Source organism: Hyperoodon ampullatus (genome assembly GCF_949752795.1).
Source record: "Hyperoodon ampullatus genome assembly, chromosome: 19".
In the NCBI taxonomy this organism is placed as follows: domain Eukaryota; kingdom Metazoa; phylum Chordata; class Mammalia; order Artiodactyla; family Ziphiidae; genus Hyperoodon; species Hyperoodon ampullatus.
In genome coordinates, this window is record NC_136932.1 from 53,009,934 (window position 1) to 53,033,717 (window position 23,784).

The following is a 23,784-nucleotide window of genomic DNA, read 5'->3' on the forward strand; positions in this document are numbered from 1 at the left end:
CCATGGCATGTGGGATCTTCCCGGACCCGGGCACGAACCCGTGTCCCCTGCATCGGCAGGTGGACTCTCAACCACTGCGCCACCAGGGAAGCCCCATGCTTTCATTTCTTGGTATACATCTAGGAGTGGAATTGTTGGATCATATGGTAATTCTATCTTTAGCTTTTTGAGGAACCGCCAGACTGTTTTTCACAGCAGCTGCACCATTTTACATTACCACCAGTAATGGATCAGGGTTTTACTTTTCCTATATCCTTGCAAATACCTGCTCCTTTTCAATTGTTTTGTTATAACCAACCTAGTGGGTGTGAAGTAGTATCTCACTGTGGTTTTGACTTGCATTTCACCACTGATCAATGATTTTGATAATCTTTTCATATACTTGTTGGCCATCTGTATATCTTCTTTGGAGAAATGTCTGTTCACATCCTGTGCTCATTTTGTAATTGGGTTGTTTATCTTCTAGATGTTGCATAGTAAGAGTTCTCAATATACTTTGGATACTAGACCCTTATCTGACATATGATTTACAAATATTTTCTATTTTTTGATTGTCTTTTAACTTTTTAAAATAATGCCCTTTGATACACAACAGTTTTAAATATTGATGTAATATAATTTTTTTTCTTTTGTTGCTTGTGCTTTTGGTGTCACATCTGAGAATATTGTCAAATCCAAGATCATGAAGATTTACCCCTATATTTTCTTCTTGTATAGTTTTAGCTCTTATGTTTAGGTCTTTAATACATTTTGAGTTAATTTTTATATATGATTTAAGCTAGTAGTCCAACTTTTTTGCATGTGGACTTCATTTTTCCCAGCACCATTTGTTGAAGATACTTGGTACCTTTTTCAAAAATTAATTGATCATAGATGTATGGGTTTATTTCTGGACTCTGAATTAATCCATTGGTTTATATGTCTGATGTCAGTAACACAGTGTTTTGGTTAATGTAGCTTTATTGTAATTATTGAAATCAGGTAATGTGAGTCCTCCAATTTGTTCTTTTTTATTTGGGACCTCTTGCAACTTCATTTGTTTTTAGGTTGGCTTTTCACTTCTGCAAAAGCCATTGGAATGTTGATAGAGATTGCATTGCTATTGTAACTAGAACTGCTTTCTTAACTTTTTATTTTGGATTGATAATTGCTGGTTTATGTATGTTGATCTTGTACCCTGAAATTTTCCTGAATTTATCAGTTCTAGTACTACTTTATGAATTCTTCAGAATTTTCTATATGTAGCATCATGTTGTCTGTGAATAGAGATAGTTTTATTTCTTTTCCAATTTAGAAGTTTTCAGTTTGTTTTTCTTGCCTAATTGCTTTGGTTAGATCTTTCAATACAGTGTTGACTGTAGGCATCCTTGTTTTGTTTCAGATATTAGCAGAAAAACATTCAGCCTTTGTCATTTAGTATAGTGTTTTGCAAATGCCCTTTATCATATTTGGAAATTCCCTTCTGTTCCTAGTTTCCTGTACGTTTTTTTTGTTGTTGCTGTGTTGTTTTTTTTTTTTTTTAATTATGAAAGGGTGTTGAATTTTGGCAGATGCTTTTTCTGTATCGGTTGAGATGATCATGTTGTTTTTCCCCCTTTCATTCTATTAATGTGATGTTGACTGTTAAGAGTTTATTATTTAATTCCACATATTTGTGACATGGTGATTATTTGATATGCTGTGTTTAATATCACATATTCATGAATTTACAATTTTCCTTCTGCCTTTGATTTGTAATGTCATTCCAGCTTGGTTAGAGAGATTGTCTTCATTGTTTTTAAATTTAGTGAGACTTGTTTTGTGGCTAACATAGAAGAAGAATGTGTATTCTGCCATTACTGGGTAGAGTCTTCAATAGGTTTGTTGAGTTTAGTTGATTTATATTGTTAATCTTAAGCTGTGTTCATTTTTTTTTCTTTCATTTTCTTCATTCTGCTACTCTGATGTGTAATTTCACTCATCTTATTTTCAAGTTTGTGAATTCTTTCTTTGATCTATTCTGATATTCAGATAGGCTTTTGAAACCTTTAGTGCCTTTTTCATTTTAGTTATTGTACTGTTCTGTTCTGTTATTTCTATGTGGTTCCTTTTTCATAAGGAACCAGTATCTTTATTGATATTTACAATTTGTGAATTCATCTTTCTCCCTTATTTCTTTGTCTATAATTTCTTTTAGCTCTTTGAGCATATATAAGACAAGTTGATTTAAATTCTTTGTATAGGTTCTTCAGTGTCAGTTTCTCTCAGTTTATTTTTGTTCTTTGTATGGGCTATACCTTCCTGTTTCTTTGTGTGCCTTGCGATTTTTTGTTGAATGGTGGACATTTTGAATATCATAATGTGGCAACTCTGAACATCATATTGTCCTCCCCTCCCCAGGATTTGCTGTTTTGCTTGTTGAGGTCTGCAGCCACACACTGTTTATTGACTTTTTCAAACTCTTTTTGTAAAGACTATGTTTGGGACAGTCCTTTGAATGTGTAGTGATACCATCTACAGCTCTGCTGTAGCCTTTACCTCTGACTTGTGCAGTCCAAAGCTCAGCCAGGGCTTCCCTGGTGGCGCAGTGGTTGAGAGTACACCTGCCAATGCAGGAAACACGGGTTCATGCCCCGGTCCGGGAAAATCCCACATGCTGTGGAGCGGCTGGGCCCGTGAGCCATAGCCACTGAGCCTGCGCATCCGGAGCCTGTTCTCCTCAACGGTAGAGGCCACAACAGTGAGAGGCCCGCGTACCGAAGGAAAAAAAAAAAAAAAGCTCAGCCAGAGATGCAAGACTAATGTCCTCACAGTTCTTTGTTGAGCCGGCATTGGCTCTGGGCATGTGTGCTGTATTCTAGATTCCCTGGTATATCATTCAGTGTACACACACGCATATACAGAAACACACATGTGATTTTCATTTCAAGGAATTGGCTTATGTGACTGGGCTGGCAGGTAAGAAGTAGAGTAGGCTACTTCATTTCATCACTTACTTCTTCTTCATTCAGGAAATTTTTCTGAGGTTTGTCCTATACAGATTCAATTTTCTGAATAAAACTTGGACTTCATTAAAATTACATACTCCCACTCTTCAAAAACACAGACTGGGATGGGAGAAAGCACTTGCAAAACACATATCTGATAAAGGACTGTTATCCAAAATACACAAAGCTCTTAAAAATCAAAAATAAGAAAATGAACAACCTGATTAAAAATTGGGCAAAAGACCTCACCTCAAAGACAATATACAGATGTCAAGTAAACATATGAAAAGGTGCTCCATATCATATGTCATCAGGGAAACAACAAGGACATACTACTACACACCTGCCCAAAATCCAGTACACTGAATATATCAAGTGCTGGTAAAGTGGAGCAACAGGAACTCTCATTAATTTCTGGTAGGAATGCAAAATGGTAAAATCACTTTGGAAGACAGTTTGGCAGTTTTGTACAAAACTAAACATACGTTTACCATACAGTCAAACAATTTTGCTGCATAGTATTTACCCAAAGGAGTTATGTCTGCCCAAAAAACTGCACACAGGTGTTTATATCAGCTTTATCCATAACTGCCAGAATTTGGAAGTAACCAAGATGTCCTTCAGTAGGTGAATGGATAAATAAAATGTGGTACATCCAGATAATGGAATACTATTCAGGACTAAAAGCTATCAAGCCACGAAAAGAAAGGGGGGAAACTTTAAAAGTGTATTATTGGGCTTCCCTCGTGGTGCCGTGGTTGGGAGTCTGCCTGCAGGTGCAGGGGACGCAGGTTCGTGCCCCAGTCCGGGAGGATCCCACGTGCCATGGAGTGGCTGGGCCCGTGGGCCATGTCCGCTGGGCCTGCGCGTCTGGAGTCTGTGTTCCGCAACGGGAGAGGCCACAGCGGTGAGAGGCCCGCGTACTGCAAAAAAAAAAAAAGTGTATTACTAAGTGAAAGAAGCCAATCTGAAAAAGATACATACTGTATGATTCCAACTAAACAATATTCTGGAAAAGGCAATACAGTAAGACAGTAAGAAGATCAGAGTTCACCAGGAGGGATGCATAGGCAGAGAACAAAGGATTTTTAGGGCAGTGAGACTATTCTGTATGCTACTGTAATGTTGGATATATGTCATTATAAATTTATCCAAAACCCATACAATGTACAACACCAAGAGTGAACCATAATGGAAACTATGGAGTTTGGGTGATTATATTGTGTCATTATAGGTTGAAGCAAATGTTCCACTTTGGTAGGGGACGTTGATAATGGGGTAGACTATGCATGAATGGGGGCAGAGGCTATATGGAAAATCTTTGTACCTTCCTCTCAATTTTGTTGTGAACCAAAAACTGGTCTAAAAAATAAAGCATATTAAAAAATTTTTTTAAATGTGATGGGAAGGATTACAGAGAAAGTAAGAAATAATGAAATAGGCAACGTATTTAGATGAAAACGTTTAGTGTTTTCTTCTTAGGTTTATCTTGTATACTATAGTTTCAGGATTTGCTTTTAGGAAATCCAGTTTAACGATTTTGTTTGATATTTAATTTAACCTTTTCATTTTCAGTAATAGAAGTTTTAAAAAATTTTACTCTTTAAATAATTGTAGTCAACTCTCCACTAAAATGAACTGTAAATTCCATACCTTTGGCTCTGGGAGGACTAGTCCTTTGCTAATAAAAGCTTTATAACTTCCTTTATGTGTATAGGTTATGTATACAGCAGGTAACAGATTGCTCCAATGCAAAAATTTTCAATATATGTCCTGGTTCCTCACTATAAAACAAGTTACGTAGGTAAAGGGAAGGTCAGTTAAGGAGAATTTGCATTCATTTCTATTATATATTTATCATTAAAAGTACTAAATAACTTTACATTGCCCCTGTTGATATTTATGTGTTGGAAAGGCAGTGGTGCCTGGGCACAGTTTAGAGTCCTTTAACCAATGATTTAATAATACAAATTACGTCATTTCTGCTTTTCTTTCCAACTCTGGTTTTGCTCGCAATAGATTCAGTTACACTGTAAATTAGATTCTCTACATTTCTATGTGAACTTTTTTCCCTTAAAGTATTAATTAGGTTTTATCTTAAAGTGAAGTCACAATTTTAGGTTTAAATGTCAGGCGCAAACCTGTAAAAATGTTAACCCATTTGAGCTCTAGAAATCTAATGAAGACTTCTGTATACAGCTTTTGACACTGCTTGCTGTATACTAGAGTACAAAGTAAAAGCTTGTTCCTTGTCTGTATATTTTAGAATAACACACGTCCTTTCTGTTATGGGGCATGCATTCTGCTGATGTTATAGAAAGCTTTCTCATCAGCCTACCCATGAGGAAAATTAAGATTGTCTTGCTGTGTCCCAGGGAAATAGTCAAGGCTTTTAAAAAGAGAGAAAATAGAGAACAAAAGGATATGTCAGGCGTGTACACAACTGTGTTATTGGCAGATAGCATGACTCCTGTATGAATGTGTGACTTTCTGAAAACTCTGATTTTAAAAGAATTATCTTTTTCTATTAGGCATTGAATAAGAGGTTTTTTCCATATATAAATAGAACTTTTAGATCTACCAAATCTTGTTCATTCAGCTCTAAACTGAGCCTTCATAGCATTTGTTTTGTCTACTTCTATTGAAGGCTTTCTGCAGGAAGAATCTCAGTTGTGACATTGTATGGATGCCAGTGAAATGATCAGAATTCAAGTTTCTAGTGTACCGTGGCTATAATGAGCTGCTAATTGAAGGTGACAAGCTGTTTTTTCCTTCCCAGTTGGTCTGGCAAAATGTTAGATTTCGTTCATTATTAACTCATTGCTTCTCAGCAGAGGACTGGATTAATTAGTTGGGAACATTAAGAAAAGAATTTTTGCCTTGTGTCAATTTTAGAGGTTGAAGTTCAAGTTTTACTAGATTCTCTCCCATCTCCACTTTCACCAATTGTATGCACTTGTGTAAGTCCCTAGCACAATCAAGACACAGCAACATTTCTATCGCCCTAAAAGTGGCACCCATCATGACACTTTGTACTCTGTAGCTTCCCTCCTTTTCTGGTCCCTGGCAACCACTGATCTGCTTCCTATTTATTTTTTTTGGCTGCGTTGGGTCTTCATTGCTGCGCGCGGGCTTTCTCTAGTTGCGGCGAGCGGGGGCTATATTCTTCTTTGCAGTGCACGGGCTTCTCATTGCGGTGGCTTCTCTTGTGGCGGAGCACAGGCTCTAGGTGCGCAGGCTTCAGTAGTTGTGGCTCTCGGGCTGTAGAGCGCAGGCTCAGTAGCTGTGGTGCACGGGCTTAGTTGCTCTGTGGCACGTGGGATCTTCCTGGACCAGGGCTCAAACCCGTGTCCCTTGCATTGGCAGGATTCTTAACCACTGCACCACCAGGCAGTCCCAACTTGTTAATGTTTTTGTTGAGGATTTTTTATGTATATTCATGAGACTTATAAATATATCGGTAGTTTCTTGTGAAGTATTTATTTTGGGGATCATGTGTTACTGACCTCATAAAATAAGTTGGTGACTCCTATCTTATAAAAGAGTTTGTGTAGAATATCTAAACATTTTTGTTTAAATGATTAGTAGAATTTACAAATGAAGCCATTTTTAAGGATTTCTTTGTAACAAGTTTTAAATTATGAATTTGGTTTCTTTTATAGATACTGGAATATTCAAATTATCTATTTCAAGGAATTGGGTTTAGTTCTGTTTATTTTTTTCTTTTGCTTACTCAAGTTTTGATTCATTGATTTGTTGTATTTTATTCATTCCCTCATTCCACTTTCATTTGATTTAACTTGCTCTTTTCCTACTTTCTTAAGGTGAAAACATTGATCTCTTCATCTGTTCTAGTATGAAGGAACACATTGTCTTTATAATTTGAATCTTATCATTTAGAATGTGTATTTATGTACATTTTAGGAAGAGGTCTCATTTCTGATAGATTCTTGATTGGGGTTGAACTGTACCAATCTACATATTAACCCTTATATTAATGGTTTGTCTTTTATTATGAGTTTGTCTATGTATATAGTGCAACTTTTTGTTACTAGGTTTTATACTTATACAATCAAATTCTCACAAATAACTGCAGCTTTATTTCTTTCTTGTAGTAATTTCTTATGCACATACCTTCTATACTGCGTTGAGTAGAGTGGCCATATTCTTCAAGTGTTCTTCTCTAATCCCTGATTTTAGGGTGAAAGCTTTCAGTATTTCACCATTATGCAATTGCTAATTTTGTTGATTAAAGTCCAAATCAATTTGCTTGTATTATGTTAGTAAGAAAATTTATTGGCCCTCCCACCTGTTAAAACATAATGGCTTTTGTCTTTATTTATTTATATATATATGTATGTATGTATGTTTATATGTATGTATGTATTTATTTTTTAGCACAAGCCCACCTTACTGTTGTGTGGATTTATATTCACTTCGTACTGGGGAGATGATCAAGTCCATTCAGTTTAAAACACCTATCTACGATCTCCATTGCAACAAAAGGTAAGCAATTTTTCATGTTTCTTGTGCAAGATAACATACCTCCTGTGCATGTAGCGCATTTCCATTATCATTGACTTTGATATAATAATAATAAAAAAGTCACAAATATGTCTTTGGAATTCTGCCAAATATAAGTAGCTCTTAAGATTTCTTAATGTTTTCAAACTTTTTGTCTGGACCCATTAGTGAAATAATGAAATGGAAAAGAATAAAAGTGCCTGAGCAAACGTATGAAGGTTAAATATTGTTTTGAGGAACCTTTTTATATGTATAACATAACATTTTATATATAACTTTTTGTTTCATATATGTACTTCTATATGTTTACTGGTTTATGATGGGAAATGTAATTTTCCTGTTAGCATTCATCAAAACAAAGCTTACTTCTGAAATGTAAAAAAGATTTTAAATATTCTTATTTTTTTGCACTTCACAATGGAGCTAAAAGAGGGACCAGATAGATTTTTCCTAGCCCCATGATGCTAAATGTCTTATCAAGGTCATGGCTGCAAATTATTAATCTCATTAAAGAGCAAACACATGGAACATGGAAAACAAAAAATAAATTTTATAATAAAAGACTCTCAGGTTAGATTTTAAAGAGATATTTCAAAAAGTGACTCAGAAAGTTTGAATGTAAAAGTAAGGGTAAACACATACCTGACAAATACAAACTAAAAGACCAAGACTTTGATATTAATGATAAAAATATTTGAATTCAGTACAAAAATATGAAATAGGACAAATAAAAGTTGTTCAGTGATAGTGTGTAATTCATAATGAAGATCTAGTTATTATGTACATATATATATATATATATATATATATATATATATTTTTTTTATGCGGTACGCGGGCCTCTCACTGTTGTGGCCTCTCCCGTTGCGGAACACAGGCTCCGGACGCGCAGGCTCAGCGGCCATGGCTCACGGGCCCAGCCGCTCCGCGGCATGTGGGATCTTCCTGGACCGGGGCACGAACCCGTGTCCCCTGCATCGGCAGGCGGACTCTCAACCACTGCGCCACCAGGGAAGCCCTATTATGTGTATTTAAACTTCAAATAACATCAAACAAAGTTATATATGACATAGGAGGTATACTCGTGTTATTTCTGGGTTAATGTAATTATCCAGTGATATATTAAATTATTAAAAGTCAACATTTTTGGGCTTCCCTGGTGGCACAGTGGTTAAGAATCCACCTGCCAGTGCAGCAGACACGGGTTTGAGCCCTGGTCCAGGAAGATCCACATGCTGTGGAGCAACTAAGCCCGTGCGCCACAGCTACTGAGCCTGCGCTCTAGAGCCCACGAGCCACAACTGTTGAGCCCACGTGCCACAACTTCTTAAGCCCATGTGCCTAGAGCCCTTGCTCTGCAAGAATAGAAGCCACCACAGTGAGAAGCCCGAGCACCGCAATGAACAGTAGCCCCGGCTCACCGCAACTAGAGAAAGCCATGTGTAGCAACAAAGACCCAATGCAGCCCAAAATAAATAAATAAATAAATAAAATAAATTTTAAAAATCAACATTTTTAAATGGGTGGATCTAGTAGTTAAATATTTAACAACAGTTATAAGGAGCAATACTCTAAAATGTAGTTTATAAAATAACTTCATTTCAGATACATTTTAATTTTGAAAATTTATAACTTTTCCCTAATTATTTATAAATCTTGAACTTTGGGAGAAATACAGATTCTGATTAATTTTAATATTTCAATAATCAGAAATGTCTCATTTACATTGAATAATAGTTATCTGAGCTTCCTTCCTCCCTCCCTTTCTCCCTCCCTCCCTCCCTCTCTCTCTCTCATTTTGGCTCTTGTGTTGGGAAATTCAGCAATCATTTTAAGTGCCAGGTTGTATAAATCCATTTTATGTTTAATTCCATGACTTTGAGCCAGCACTGGAAAAACACTTTTAGTAAATAGCCAGCAGTTCATTGATCTCATACATTCTTAATGAAGATAGATTCATTTGATTTATAATGAATGAAAATGAAATTTTATTTTGAGATGTAGTTCTCCTGTGACTTTTCTTCCTTTAATCTTGTCTATCTTGATCATATTAAGGATTTTGTGACTGTATTTTGACATTTAAGAAGCAGATTTTTCTAGCCTATAGGCTTTAAGAAGCGTTTGATCTTTAAAAATTCCTTTGGTACATACTTACTTAAATCTAGATGATTTAACTTATTTATAGTTCAGTTTATAGAATTTCATATTAACATTTCTTTTGTGGTTTTTTCCCTCTAATTTTAGGATCCTTGTCGTAGTATTGCAGGAGAAAATTGCTGCCTTTGATAGCTGTACTTTCACAAAAAAGTTTTTTGTCACAAGTACGTATCAACTTGATTTATTTCCTATCATATGCATTGAGTTTATACTACTTACTTGATAGAATCAGCAGACTAATTGGAATCATAACATCAGTATTTCGTGCTTATTCAATTACTGTATTTCTATGTTTCTGTGATGTCTTATTTAGTAATATAATTTTATGGTATATGTGTTCAACCCACAGCGCTTTTTCTTCATATTACTGTGGAAGCCTTGTTGTATACCTCAGCTTTTCCTTATATATTTTCCTTGAGTCATTGTGATTAATTTAGATTTGTGTAGCTATGTTGTTAAATTACTTAATTAACATAACATACTTGTGGACATAACTGGATTATCATTCATGAGGGAAATGTGTCAGTCTTTCACTCCTTCTTTCCCCCACCTGTCACAACTCTGCCTGGATTTGCAGAAATAAGCCTAGATTCTGGATCCAAACACACACACACACACACACACACACACACACACACAGTCATTCAGAGAGAGTGATTGTTTGATCAATTGATCTATTTTTTAAAAACTTGGCCCATGCAGTTATGGGAGCTGGCAAGTCCAAGATTTGCAAAGCAGTCCAGCAAGCTGGAAATTCCAACAGGGGCCTTGTCTGGAGTTAGATTTTTTTTTTTTTTTCACTATAGCCTAGTAAAGCAATAGTTTTCACTCTTTTGTGTTTTAACTCTAACACTCACCATCAAAGCTATTGCTGTTTTTTCAGAGAATCTGTTATGTGTATGCTGCAGAAGTAGTTCTGTTGGAACAGAGCTCATTTTTGTTATGTGTAGAGAATCCCAATCATATTGTTGCATCTCCTGAAATATCACAACTATTTACACACTTACTCATCAGATGTTTATCCATATTAAGCTCTGAGTAGGAGACATTATTCCTTTCTGGTAAGAGCTCATGTTCTTGTTAATATCTTGCAGTCTATATGTTATTGCATACATTATATAATGTATACTATACTATATATAACACATGAATAATTCATTGTAATATACAGTTTATCGTTTTGTAGCCTATGAAGAAGAATACAACTCACCTCCTTGATCTTGTAATCTTTTCTCTCAGAGATCTGCAGAGATAATAATGGAGATCACGTTCACTGAGATATTTTTGTTTTATCACAAGTTTACACCATTTACAAATTTACATTAGTATCTCTAGCACCTAGGACATTGGCTGGCACAATGTAGGCTCTCATTAACTATTTCTTGAATGACTGAGTACATTAACCCACTTATCAGTCAGTTATTTCATACTCATCAGAAATTTACTGATGTTTTAATAATGATTAAATATCGATTACCAGGAAGGATCTTTTATTGTTTTATCTATAAATTAAAAGTTTTGGGGGAGCATACATTTGTTAATAACACCTTCATTCAAAAATGTAGTATATATATAATATAGTAAGCTTTGAAAATTACATGGCCTATTTTAGCATATTAATTCTTACAGATCTTATGCATTAATGTATTACCTTATAATTATATCACTCATTATTAAAATTGAAACAAGAAGAGAAATAGAGGAATCATGTATGAGTCTTTCCATTTCTTCCAAGTGTGTGGGCTACAGAGGAGTGAATTAGAACAGAGTATGAATATTTCAGCCAGATTTAGATGCCAGTTTTTCCTGAGTATTTGTCTTTACATCTTATCAGTAGTCTTCTGTTGTTTATCGTTAATCAAAGATATGTGTGTATTGGCTTCTGCAAAGTTAGACATCTCTGTTGCAGGTCCATTTTAATTTTATACTCACAGATAGCTCTTGCTGCCTCAGCTAAGTGTTAAATTGCGGAGAACTCTCAAATCATTATTTGTTAAGATAGTCTATTTAAATGACAATATATGTTTTGAAATTTAAACCTTATTTAAACACTGGGCTCTACTGTGCTGTGCATGTTGAAAGTAATATTACACTTGCCAATAGATTTCAGTTTTCTTCTCTGTAATAAATGCTGGGGTATAAAGTCAGTTGTCACAGTTACTAAAGAGAAGATAATATATGTAAGTAAGTTACTAATGGAGAGTTAATAATATTATTATTATTCTTTATCCACTAAAAAAAACTAGCATAAATAATAATGCTAGTTTTTTTTTAGTGGATAAATAAACCTTATAGATTTTTCATTGATTAATACCCACTATAGAATTTTAAAAGAAAAAATTAAACTTTATTATAAAGAAAGAATTAAAATAATTAGATTTGTATATTTCATAGTTAGAGTCAAAGGACATGGGCTTTGTAATAATTTTGATACATTGGAATCAGAATAGGCTTTTCACAATACTCTGTTTTGTTTGAGAAAATGGGCAATGTATTATTTATATTATAACAGTAAATATTATATTTATATTATAATAGTAATTTTTAAGCTTAGATGATCTAATTAAATTTTGCATAAAATCATGTAGATACAACCTGTATCTTTAATTGTTTATATCTACGTATGAGTGAAATTTGTCTCAGCCAGCATGAGTGTCTGTTATTTAACTAATGGGTGATAGAAATGTATTTGTTTCAAATAAGGACCTACAAATAAGAAGATTTAAACAAAACCCTATGCACTGTAGGCTATAATTACAATTTATTTTTTAAGAAAGTTTTGTTTTTGCACATGGATGATATTTGCAGCTTTTCTGGGAGAGTATTTTGCAGTCTGAGATTTTGCAATAGAAGAATTTGTTTTTGGAATGTCCTGACTTGGGTTAACTTACAGAAAGTACATAAAGCCCTTGAGTCAATTGGCAGGATCAATATAGAAACTGGCACATTACAGAAATTTCATATTTTCATGGGATTTTACTGTACTTTCTCAATTAAACCATTCATAGTGGAAATAAGAGTGAAAATACCTTTAAGCAGAAGAAGAGAGACTATAGTATGTATTCTTACTTTTCAGTCTTACTTGAAATCATGAAGTTCTTGCAGAAAGGTGAATTTTTAGTCACGTTAAAATAGTGAAATGTACCTTTGATTTTCAATCATTTTGCTTATTTGATAAACATATAGTCATTTAGTGATATGGAAAAAATATTGCATTTTATTAAATTACTAAGGCCATAGATATACCATTTCATTTCCTATGAATGTTATTTTTTTGATGCCTTTTTTCTTTTTTAAAAAAATTTATTTATTTTATTTATTTATTGGCTGCGTTGGGTCTTCGTTGCTGCACACGGGCTTTCTCTATTTGCGGCAGGCGGGGTCTACTCTTGTGGAGCATGGGCTCTAGGTGCGCGGGCTTCAGTAGTTGTGGCACGTGGGCTCAGTAGTTTTGGCTCACGGGCTTAGTTGCTCCGCGGCACGTGGGATCTTCCTGGACCAGGGCTCGAACCCGTATCTCCCACATTGACAGGCGGATTCTTAACCACTGTACCACCAGGGAAGTCCCTAAATGTTATTTTTAAAAAACATTTTATTTGGGGAAATATATACAATTATTTAAAGATGGTAGTATAATGAACCACCATGTATTTATCATCTAGTTTCAATAAGTACCAACTCATGGACAATCTTTTTCATTTATACCCTTCCCAAATTATTTTGAAGCATATCCCTGACATATAATTTAATCTATTATCTATATTTAAATGATAAGAACTTACAAAATCATTATTTCTGTGTTACCAATTGATCAAATAATTTATCGTCTTAATTCTGAGGCCTTTTGATTGGGTCAAAGGCCTTACTTGATTTAACTGTGGTCAACAAGTGTAATCTTGTACATTCCTTCCAACTGAACTCTCAAGGTTTTTGGCATACAAAACCTTCTTTATCAAAATCCAGTGTGTCCTTGCTAAATCTTTATTTCTATAGCCCATTGTCATGCTGCTTATGCTCCATTTTCTTTGAGCCACTCATACATCTCAGGTCTTTGCAAGTGCTCTGTGTTCCTGCCTGAAATGGCCTTTTCACTAGCAGTCTCTCTTTCCACAGTGACTTAATCCTACATGTCTTTCTAGCCCCAGTGTAGATGTTAGTTCTTATATGAAGTATTTCCTGATCCCCTTAGTTTAAGGAAGCCTCTCCTTCTTCCAAATCCCCAAAGATAGCAATTCCCAAAATCTACCCACAGAACAGTAGACCTTCAACATGCTGTGTAAATCAGGATTCCCTGGTCAAATAAACTTAGGAAATGCTGCCTTCTATTGGAGGATGCCAGTGGTGATTAGCATTTTAATCTGTTTAAATTTATTTACTACATTTCAATATTTCCTAGATTTATTTGATTACAGACCTCTTTTTTTTACCCAATACCCTTTGGGAATGCTTTTATAGTGTAATTTTTCCCTCTGTTAAGACACTTAATTTCTGTTATTGTATGTGTCTTCTGTCTACTTGTTCTCTCTTTGCCGCTATATAGTAATTTCCTTGAGAGCGAAGTTATTCATCTTGATTTGGATTAAGGAAGTAGGTCCGTCATGCAAGGTATAATATATTCCATTTGTTCTAGCTAACTTAAAAATATTTCTGATCCTTATTTTTGGTTCTTACAATAATAAAACTCAATTTGCTAAAGATGAAAACATTTATCACAACTGTTTCTACTTTCAAAGCATCAGTGGTTCTTTTCCAAGATGTTTAGCTAGCCAAAAGGGTTAAGAATGTAGTACAACTCTATCAAAAGTTATCAGATAACGGGCTTCCCTGGTGGCACAGTGGTTGAGAGTCCACCTGCCGATGCAGGGGACACGGGTTTGTGCCCCAGTCCGGGAAGATCCCACATGCCGTGGAGCAGCTGGGCCCGTGTGCCATGGCCGCTGAGCCTGCGTGTCCAGAGCCTGTGCTCCACAATGGGAGAGGCCACAGCGGTGAGAGGCCCGCGTACCGCAAAAAAAAAAAAGTTATCAGATAAGGAAGAAAGTTATTCATATAGGATCAGTAGTCATCTTTAGAGAAAGTGATATAGGTTTGAACTGGGAATTATAAGTTTGGTGGGTATTTAAAGGAATGAATATATGGATGCATATATGAACAAAGTTTCTTTCTCATGTTGGAGTTAAGTACACAGCTTTTCTGAAGTATAAGTTTATTTGAAAATTACACCTTTGTAGTGATCAGCTCTTGAGTATCTTTCCAGTATCTGGAGTATTGTTTCCCCTTTCAGGAGCAGGAGCTTCTGTTTTACAAGCCTTTAGGAAGCACAAAATATCGGTTGAGTTTGATAAAAATGAGTGCGCTTTTTTTTTTAAAGTTAATATTGTTTTAGGATCTTTGTCATATGGTCCCAAATGCTTCCCTCTGTATTGCTGGACTACTGAACAGTTGAAACAAGTATTATTAAAATATTAGTCTCATATTGTGTGAATTGTTCATGATAGGAAGAAGAGATCTGGAAGGATCACTAGTGTGTCTAGTGTTGCAGTCAGGTGCTTTATAAGTGGCATGCAGCAAGTCCTGGTCGAATGGGGTAGATCCCACAGTAGTGAATTTTCAGTAATTTCTGATTCATTAGGATCATCACTTATTCTGTGACTGTACTGCTTGTAAAATGGCTCTCGTGGCTGGAGGATGCCATGAAGTCTATTTAGTATGGATTTCTTTAAATCTGAAATGTATGTTAAATGTTGAAAAATGGGGTAGTATAAAAGTACAACTGTCATTTCTTGGTGATAAATGATGGAAATAAGTGTAATAAACTATGTATTAAAATCCAGTGATATCTTTTGAAGATAGATGTCTAGTATCGTTGTCAGAACACACCTGCGTAACCTGGAGGAGGTATGAGAAGGGGCTTTTGGGAATCTATAATGTCCTGTTTTTTGTTTTGGGTGCTGCTTTTATGCACACATATGTTTACTTTGTTGACTTGGGTACTTCTTTATCTATATTATATTTAAATACATAGTTTACATTAAAAAAAGAGTCCAGAAAGCATCAAGAACAACAGAAGTTTGTGATTTCTCTCCTCACACTCTGAATGCCGTTCATTGTAGCATTTCACAGCACATCTCCCCAAACCCTTCATCTATAATACTCTGGCCAATAGTAGTTATATATCTCATTTCCTACTTCCATTTTCTCACCATTCTTAGTTACATATTATTTTACTTTACTTGAAAACCCTATAGACCAGATTTATTCAAGGGTTGTTAGGTTCGTGATATTGATGATATTTAACACGTTTGTATGAAGAAATTTAGCTTCTTTTCTTTGAAATACAACTTCACCTGAAGGGATTTTTATCAACATTTTGAACAAAATTGAGCAAGACTTAATATTTAAAATCAAGGAACACATGGAGCCATTTCCTAACTTTAAATAAGCTTATTTTTCCCTAATTTTTGCAACCCCCCAACCCCCATTCCTTTAAACAGACTGAAACTTTTGGCAGGTGGAAAGAAGCATGGTATAGTTTATGTGTGTTTCTCTGAATTTGGGTTATTCCATGCTTGTAAGCCAGTTTTACTTGGGACAGTGAGAAGTGCAGGATATAGGGATTGGAGGACAGGGGAACTGATAGGCATACTGAGAATAGCATTCGTGGTAGCCCATTTAGTGTTTTCCCCCCATTGATTGGTTTCTGGTTATTAAAGAATTAGTACTAAAGCCCATGTAGAATGACAGATTCTTAATGAGGATATTGTTTTGTTCATGCAAGCATTTAATTTCTAAAAGAGTTTGAAAAGCTCTTGTGTAATACAATCATGATTGCCTAAGTTGTGTATGAATACAATGATGAGACTGTAAAATAAGTAGAGACAGCTGTGTCCATCAGAGAAAGCACCATGGGAATTTGTGCCAGAGGGTGGAAGGGTCAGGTAAAGAGAGCTGATAGAGAACTGGAAAGGGAACACAGCCAATATGATGAGAAAGGAGACACCTTCGTATTTGGCTGTACAGAAAAGGTGGCCTTGAGCAGCTGTCTGATGTGGAAATCCAAAACCCACGTATGATTAAGAAAACAAAAGACCAAGACTGATAGATGTCATTAGCAGTCATTTCCAGTGTGCTTAAGTTTAAATGCAGATATGAAGTCTCCAGAGAGACCAAAGGATTGTTTAGGAAGTAACTTTTTCCACTGGCTTCTGTTTTTACTTTGAGGAGGAAAATTTATTCCTTACAATCCTAATGTTATTTCTTAGGGTTAGAATGTGTATTTTTCATTTATGTTAATGGTGAATTACAAATAAGGAATGTATTTAAAGGATCTTTAAAATGCAAAATTATTTTTAGCTTTGGGAAGAGGAACCTTTCTCTTTATGTTTGTAAGCAAGGTTGTAACATTGATAAGAAAAGATTGGCAGGTTAATGTGGCATCTAAGACCAGTTCAAGTTAAAACCCTGTTCTTTTGGTTTCCCATCTATATACAACAGACTATGCTGCCATGGTGTTTTCATAGCCCAGGCAGGTGTTCAATATAAAGTGGACTCTAAATAACATGTATGCCACGAACTAACATGATTTTCATATTTTCTGCACATAATTCCCACCCATTGAACCCGTTGAGCCTTCGAATGGCATTACTCTGTGTCATATACATAAAAAATAAAGCAAAAATAAAATCAAGTTTTAAATTCAAAGCTCATGGAACCTTAAGAGGGTCATTAATCAGGAGTAAGATGGTCAAATAAATCTCTGAAATGATATTTAATATTTTATGTGCTTATTCTTTCTGGAGAGGGTTTCATAGTCCTTTCTGAACTTCATTCAGTGTGTGGTCTTTTGTGACTTGTGTCTTTCACTGAACATAGTAGAAGATTATATTTTTTAGATCAGTTTTAGGTTCACAGCAAAATTAATCAGAAGGCACAGAAATTTCCCATATACCTCTAGCCCCACACATACATAGTCTCCCTCTCCCCCATTATCAGCATCCCTCACCAGAGTAGTACATTTGCTACACTTGATGAACCTACACTGACACATAATTATCACTCAGAGTCCATTGTTTATCTTAGGATTCCCTCTTGCTGTTGTACATCAGTGGGCTTGGGTAAATGTATAATGACATATATCCATCATTGTAATATCATACAGAGTATTTTCACTGCCCTAAAAATCCTCTGTGCTCTGCCTGTTCATCTCTGCCCTCCCATTCCCCCCAACAACCATGGCATTTCCTAGAATGTCATATAGTTGGAATCATAGTATGTAGTCTTCTCTGATTGGCTTCTTTCAATGAATAATATCATGTTTCCTCCATGTTGTTACCCAACTTCAAGATTTACTATAAAGCTACAGTAATCAAGACAGTGTGGCATTGGCAAAAGCATAGACAAATAGATCAACGGAACAGAATAGAGAGCCCAGAAATAAATCTTTGATGAAGAAGCAGAGGTAGCACAATGGAGCAGAGATAGTCTCTTTAACAAATGGTACTGAACAACTGGACATTCACGGGCATAAAACTGAATTTAGACACAGACTATACATCCTTCACAAAAATTAACTCAAAAAGTATCACAGGCCTAAATGTAATACATAAAGTGTAAGATTTATAGAAGGTAACATAGGTGTAAACCTAGATGACCTTGGGTATGGTGATGACTTTTTAGATACAACACCAAAGGCACAAAAGAAATAACTGATCAAGTGGGCTTTACTAAAATTAAAAACTTATGCTCTGCAAAAGACAATGTCAAGAAAATGAGAAGAAAGGCCACAGACTGAGAGAAAATATTTGTAATAGACAAGTCTAACATTTGCCAATGAAGCAACCGACAAGGGATTAATCTCCAAAATATACAAACAGCTCATGTAGCTCAATATCAAAAAAACAAACAAACCAATCAAAAACTGGGTGGAAGATCTAGATAGACATTTCTCCAAAGAAGACATACAGAATGCCAAAAAGCACATGAAAAGATGCTCAACATTGCTAATTATTAGAGAAATGTAAATCAAAACTACAATGAGGTGTCACCTCACACCAGTCACATGGCCATCATCAAAAAAATCTACAAACAATAAATGATGGAGAGAGTGTGGAGAAAAGGGAACCCTCCTACACTGTTGGTGGGAATGTAAACTGGTACAGCCACTATGGAGAACAGTATGGAGGTTCCTTAAAAAACTAAAAGTAGAACTACCATATGACCCAGGAATCCCACTCCTAGCATATACCTGGAGAAAACCATAATTCGAAAAGATACATGCACCCCAGTGTTCACTACAGCTCTATTTACAATAGCCAGGACCTGGAAGCAACCTAAATGTCCATCAACTGAGGAATGGATAAAGAAGATGTGGTACATATATACAATGGAGTATCACTCAGCCATAAAAAAAGAACAAAATAATACCATTTGCAGCAACATGGATGGACCTGGAGATTATCATACTGAGTGAAGTTAAGTCAGACACAGAAAGACAAATATCATATGATATTGCTTATGTGTGGAATCTAAAAAAAGGGGTACAGATGAACTTACCTTCTCTACAAAACAGAAGTAGAGTCACAGATGTAGAAGACAGACTTATGGTTAACAGGGGATAAGGTGGGGAGGGATAAATTGGGAGATTGGGATTGACATATATACACTACTATATATAAAATAGATAACTAGGACTTCCCTGGTGGTGCAGTGGTTAAGAATCCTCCTGCCAATGTAGGGGACACGGGTTCGAGCCCTGGTCCGGGAGGATCCCACATGCCACGGAGCAACTGGGCCCATGTGCCACAACTACTGAGCTTGTACTCTAGAGCCCGTGAGCCACAACTACTGAAGCCCGCACATCTAGAGCCCGTGTTCCGCAACAAGAGAAGCCACCGCAATGAGAAGCCCACGCACTGCAACGAAGAGTAGCCCCCGCTTGCCTCAACTAGAGGAAGCCCATGCGCAGCAACCAAGACCCAATGCAGCCAAAAATAAAATGAAATAAAATAAAATAGATAACTAATAAGAACCTACTACTGTACAACACAGTAGAACAGGGAACTCTACTCAATACTCTGTAATGGCCTATATGGGAAAAGAATCTAAAAAAAGAGTGGCTATATGTATGTATAACTGATTCACTTTGCTATACACCTGAAACTAACACAACATTGTAAATCAACTATACTCCAAAAAAAAAAAAAAGCAAGGACAAATCTAATAATGGGCTGTTATCCAAAATATACAAAGAACTCTTAAAATTTAACAAGAACAAAATAAACAACCTGATTAAAAAATGGGCCAGTGACTCTGACAGGCACCTCACCAAAGAATAATAAGCATATGATATGATACTCCGCATTATATGTCATCAGAGAAATGCAAATTAAAACAATGAGATAACCATCACACGTCTAAAATCCAGAACACTGAGAACACCAGTGCTGTCAGAGTTGTGGAACAACAGGAACTCTCATTGCTGGTGGGAAGGCAAAATGGTGCAGCCACTTTTGGAATACAATTTGACAGTTTCTTACAAAACTAGACCTACTCTTAGTATACAATCCAGCAATCTCACTCCTTGTTATTTAACCAAAGGAGTTGAAAACTATGTCCACACAGCCTTTACACAGATATTTATAGCAGCTTTATTCACATTGCCAAAAGTGGAAGCAACCAAAGTGTCCTTCAGTGTGTGAATGGATAAACTGTGGTGTATCCTGACAGTGGAATATTATACGTCATTTCTTTTTATTGCTGGCCATTTAGTTTGTTTCCATTTTGGGGGTTTTATGAATAATGCTTTCATAAATGAAAGGTTTTTATGGGGACATCTATTTTTGATTCTCTTGGATATAAGTATTTGTGTGGATATGTTTTCATTTCTCTTGGGTATGTACCCAGGAGTCGAATTACTGGGTCATATGGTAATTCTATCCTTAACTATTTGAAGAGCTGTTGGGCACAGTGATTGCACATTTTACATTCCTACCAGCAGTGTATGAGGGTTCCAGTTTCTCACCAGTGATTGTTAATAAGATTATATAGCCATCCTGTTGGTATCTCACAAAGTAGTATCTGATTATACTTTTTAAAAAATCTTTATTGGAGTATAATTGCTTTACAATGGTATGTTAGTTTCTGCTTTATAACAAAGTGAATCAGTTATACATATGTTCCCATATCTCTTCCCTCTTGCGTCTCCCTCCCTCCCACCCTCCCTATCCCACCCCTCTAGGTGGTCACAAAGCACCAAGCTGATCTCCCTGTGCCATGCAGCTGCTTCCCACTAGCTATTTTACATTTGGTAGTGTATATATGTCCATGCCACTCTCACACTTTGTCACAGCATATCCTTCCCCCTCCCCATATCCTCAAGTCCATTCTCTAGTAGGTCTGTGTCTTTATTCCCGTCTTGCCCCTAGGTTCTTCATGCACTTTTTTTTTCTTAGATTCCATATATATATATGTTAGCATACGGTATTTGTTTTGCTCTTTCTGACTTACTTCACTCTGTATGACAGACTCTAGGTCCATCCACCTCACTACAAATAACTCAGTTTCGTTTCTTTTTATGGCTGAGTAATATTCCATTGTATATATGTGCCACATCTTCTTTATCCGTTCATCCGATGATGGACACTTAGGTTGCTTCCATCTCCTGGCTATTGTAAATAGAGCTGTAATGAACATTTTGGTACATGACTCTTTTTGAATTATGGTTTTCTCAGGGTATATGCCCAGTAGTGGGATTGCTGGGTCGTATGGTAGTTCTATTTGTAGTTTTTTAAGGAACCTCCATACTGTTCTCCATAGTGGCTGTGTCAATTTACATTCCCACCAGCAGTGCAAGAGTGTCCCTTATACTATTTTTTAATAGATCTTTATTGGAGCATAATTGCTTCACAATACTGTGTTAGCTTCTGTTGCACAACAAAGCGAATCAGCCATATGCATACACATGTCCCTATATCCCCTCCCTCTTGAGCCTCCCTCTCATCCTCCCTATCCCACCCCTCTAGGTCATCGCATAGCACCTAACCAATCTTCCTGTGCTATGCTGCTGCTTCCCACCAGCCAACTATTCTACATTTGGTAGTGTATATATGTCGATGCTACTCTCACTTCGCCCCAGCTTAGCCCTCCCACCCCATGTCCTCAAGTCCATTCTCTACATCTACCTCTTTATTCCTGCCCTGCAACTAGGTTCATCAGTACCATTTTCTTTTGATTTGCATTTCCTTATGGCTAATGATGCTGAGTATCTTTTCATGTGCTCATCTTCTATCTTCTTTGTCAAATTTTACATTGATTTATTTGTCTTTATTGAGTTATACTAGTTCTGTTTATATTTTAGATACAAGTCAGTTATCAGATATATGTTTTGCCCAACTCCCATTCTCTGAGTTGTCTTTTCTCTTTCTTGGTGGTATCCTTTGAAGCACAAAGATTTTAGTTTCTTTTTTTTTTTTTTTTTTTGCGGTACGCGGGCCTCTCACTGTTGTGGCCTCTCCCGTTGCGGATCACAGGCTCCGGACCTGCAGGCTCAGCAGCCATGGCTCACGGGCCCAGCCGCTCCACGGCCCCAGCCGCTCCACGGCATGTGGGATCTTCCCGGACCCGGGCACAAACCCGTGTCCCCTGCATCTGCAGGCGGACTCTCAACCACTGCGCCACCAGGGAAGCCCCTAGTTTTGATGAAGTTTAATTTATCTATTTTTTTCTTTTACCACTTGTACTTTTGGTGTCATATCTAAGAAAGCATTGCCTCTGGTTATGAAGATTTACCACGGTTTGTTCCAAGAGGTTAATACATTAGCTGTAGTCTTTGATTCATTTCGACTTTGTATGCAGTGTGAGGCCAGGGTTCAGTTTCATTCGTTTGCATGCGGATATCAGTTGACCGACCTATCATCGTTCGTTGAAAGGATTATTCTTTCCCCATTGACTTGTCTTGGTAGCGTTGTTGAAAGTCAATTGACCATAAATGCAGACATCTGTTTTTTTGAAAAAGGTCTGAAATCTTTTGAGTTGTCTTTTCCAAGAAAAATAAGGCAGGGTGTTACAGAGAGTATTTAAATCTTTTGTTTTTCAAAATGAGTTCAGGTCTTTGCCCCACTAGGACCAACATTCTGGGAGGATGCCATGTAAAATTGCATCAGTCTCATGAATCTTTTAGTTATGGAGTCATCTTCATGTAGCATGCTTTTCGTGGATTTTACCTTATTTAAATTTGGAAACCTGATATTTTAAAATATCCAGTTCTCTTTTACTTTGTTCACAAACATTGTAAACTTGTTAGAATTAGTCCCAGTATTATAGAGGTTTGGGTTGTGGTTTTTTTGTTGTTTCTTGTTTCTTTTTTCTTCACTTGTTTTCAGAGTTTAGCTGGAGGCAATGGTTAATCTTTAAAGGAGTCAGGCTTATAAAGTTGGGATAGTGCTGAGAGGCTGATGGTCTGCTGATTCCAGCTGTAAAATGTTTTTTGGAGAGCAGAAAAACAATTTGCTTTCATTCCAATACACTATAATTCTTGAGGTCCACTAGCTTTCTAAAAACATTGACTCAAAAAGTGAAAGGAAGAATTGTAAACTACATTTTTTCTTAGTATTCTTTAGTATTTGGAAGGCAGGTATACTTATTAGGATCTGTTGAGGCAAAATAGTTACTGGAGTTGGTTGAGTTAGATTATGCTGACTTTAAAGTTCAGGAGATTAGCTGCCTCTAATGTAATGCCACAGTTCACAGGTATTTATTTCTGTTTTTTATTTGGTTCTTTTTTTCATGACATTTTAAAAGGGGAAATTTTCTTATAGACAGTTTTTATGCTCATTCCTCCAGTTCTGAAAGTATACATGGACTATGTATATACACTTACATAAAAGTACATTTTGGTGTGAATTAGGTGTGGGTGTCATAATGAAATCTATTATGTAAATATTATGTGATATATATATTAGAGTGTGTTGTCTTTGTATTATATTAGTGGACCTTTTTTTCTATGTATATGTCCATAATACGTGTCCATAATATGCCTTCAGTGATTATAGTAACATCACAGTTACCCAGAAGCTGATTTTCCAGAAATCCAAACATTCCAAACACACCACTTTAAACCCTGAAATAGAGAAAAAGCTTT

At 36.1% G+C, this 23,784-nt stretch overlaps 1 protein-coding gene across 2 annotated transcripts in view; it reads left to right on the top strand.

Moving 5' to 3' along the window:
• The window catches only part of BCAS3 (BCAS3 microtubule associated cell migration factor), a gene marked incomplete at its 3' end in the record, with an annotated part of 574,649 nt that overhangs the window by 120,231 nt on the left and 430,634 nt on the right, over positions 1–23,784 (top strand). For both annotated transcript variants that reach the window (XM_079725284.1, XM_079725285.1), the window contains 2 exons: positions 7,365–7,472; positions 9,735–9,811. In XM_079725284.1, the coding sequence (XP_079581410.1) occupies positions 7,365–7,472; positions 9,735–9,811 (185 nt within the window). The remainder of the gene's footprint in view (positions 1–7,364; positions 7,473–9,734; positions 9,812–23,784) is intronic.